This window comes from Fukomys damarensis, unplaced genomic scaffold (genome assembly GCF_012274545.1).
Source record: "Fukomys damarensis isolate Sample0158 unplaced genomic scaffold, DMR_v1.0_HiC HiC_scaffold_37, whole genome shotgun sequence".
In the NCBI taxonomy this organism is placed as follows: domain Eukaryota; kingdom Metazoa; phylum Chordata; class Mammalia; order Rodentia; family Bathyergidae; genus Fukomys; species Fukomys damarensis.
Genome location: NW_022900949.1, coordinates 3,634,761 through 3,636,501, shown reverse-complemented (window position 1 = coordinate 3,636,501; position 1,741 = coordinate 3,634,761). Strand labels below are relative to the sequence as shown.

The following is a 1,741-nucleotide window of genomic DNA, read 5'->3' as shown; positions in this document are numbered from 1 at the left end:
AGGCCCTGCGGCCCCCCGCCACTCAGCAGTGCGAGGCCAAATGTGACAGCGCGCCACCCGGGGACGGCCCCGAAGGTACGAGGGCCACAGGCCCGAGGCCAGCCGACAGACCCCGCTGGCTTCTGTGCCTCGCTTCTGCCCAGTGTTAGACCCCTCCTTCCACTTAGGGCCATGAAAAATGGCTCCAGACGTGGCCGGATGAGCAAGAGGGCGCAAAATCACCTCCCCGGAGAGCAGTACTTTTTTTTTTTATTAGTTGTGCTGCTGGGATTGAACTCGGGGCCTTCACACTGAGCTACAACCTCCAGCCCTTTAAAATTCGTCTATCTGGAGATAGGATCGAAGGCACTAAATTGCCCGGACTGGGCTGGAACTTGCAATCTTCCTGCCTCAGCCTCCCAGAGTGCTGGTATTTACAGGCGTGCACCACTTTGCCAGGCTGGCTCTTGGTTTATTGAAAAAAAAAAGAAACTTGAATTTTGTTGCCCCGAAGTAATATTCGTCCTAGGTAACATCAAAGAAGCACTGAATAGGAAATGCTTTTCTAGTTACTTATGTGTGTCAGCCCCAGACCCTGAGCTCTCTCTTTGAAACCTAACGACATAGTCGCACAGAGAATAGGAAGCATCAGGAAAGCTGCAGCTACACCATTGCGAGGAGGGGCGCTGAGACCTGATTTCCCCTTTTCTTCCTGCCTCCCCCCACCCCCCCGCAAAACCAAGAATGCAAGGATGTGAACAAGGTCGCCTACTGCCCCCTGGTGCTCAAATTTCAGTTCTGCAGCCGATCCTACTTCCGCCAGATGTGCTGCAAAACCTGCCAGGGACGCTAGGCGGCGCGCGGTACCTGGAGCCATTGCTGAGCACAGGCTGAGGAAGAACCGGCCCAAAGGGCCAGAGGGGGCGGGAGCTGGGAGTGGAGGTCGAGACGCAGGTGCGAAAAGAGTTATTTATTGGAAACCCTGCAGGGCCCTTGGCTGGGGGGTGGAGAGGGGCTGGCACCCCCAGGGACCCTTTGCAGCCTCTTGCCCAGTACATAGTGAGACACTCTCCCAGGGTGGGTCTGGGGACAGCTATTAGCCCCGGGCTCTTTGGCACCCACCCTTAGGGAGTCCCCAGCAATCCCCCACCCTCTGATTGGAATCTACTGTGAAGGGGGGGTGGGCAAGTCTGCCGGTGCCCCGCCCCCAGCACTAGCCCACTGCCCACCCTGAGCTAGGGGGCGCTGTGTCTGCTCTGGAGGAGGCTGAGCACAAGTTCTCTGACACCCCAGCCTCTGCCCAGCCTGCCCCAGGGGAACCCCAGCATCAGGCCACCCCCATCATGGTGCTACAAGCCTTGCCCTGGGGCCCACACACACCTCGCCAGGAAGCCCTACTTCAATAAAGTTCTGTCTTGTGCCCATCTCCTCATTCAGATGGTGTGTGTGTGTGTCCTCGTGCCCGGGACCCGGGGGGTGCACGGCCCCTCACGGGTCATCCCCAGGAGCCTTCAGGGGACTCGGCAGTGCAGATGTGAACCCAGTCCTTGTAGGACAAAAGTACAGCTTCTCAAACCACATTCTCTGTTCCCCTTTTCCGACAAAGTGGGGGGTTCCTGCCCGCGGGTTCACATTGCTGAGGGCCTTTTAATTTTTAAAAATTGTATTCCTGTCTGCTTGTAGTACATAATGATTGCGTTCGTCGTGGGGAGTTGGTAATGTGCATAACACATCTGAGTTCTTTTTACTTCCCTTCTCCTCC

General features: G+C 56.7%; 1 protein-coding gene across 1 annotated transcript in view; it reads left to right on the top strand.

The window, feature by feature from the left end:
- The window catches only part of Adamts10 (ADAM metallopeptidase with thrombospondin type 1 motif 10), an 18,105-nt gene extending 16,700 nt beyond the window's left edge, over positions 1-1,405 (top strand). Inside the window, exons 22-23 of the mRNA XM_033759422.1 lie at positions 3-75; positions 723-1,405. Of these exons, the coding sequence (XP_033615313.1) occupies positions 3-75; positions 723-832 (183 nt within the window). The 3' untranslated portion in view covers positions 833-1,405. The remainder of the gene's footprint in view (positions 1-2; positions 76-722) is intronic.
- Positions 1,406-1,741: the final 336 nt, after the last annotated feature.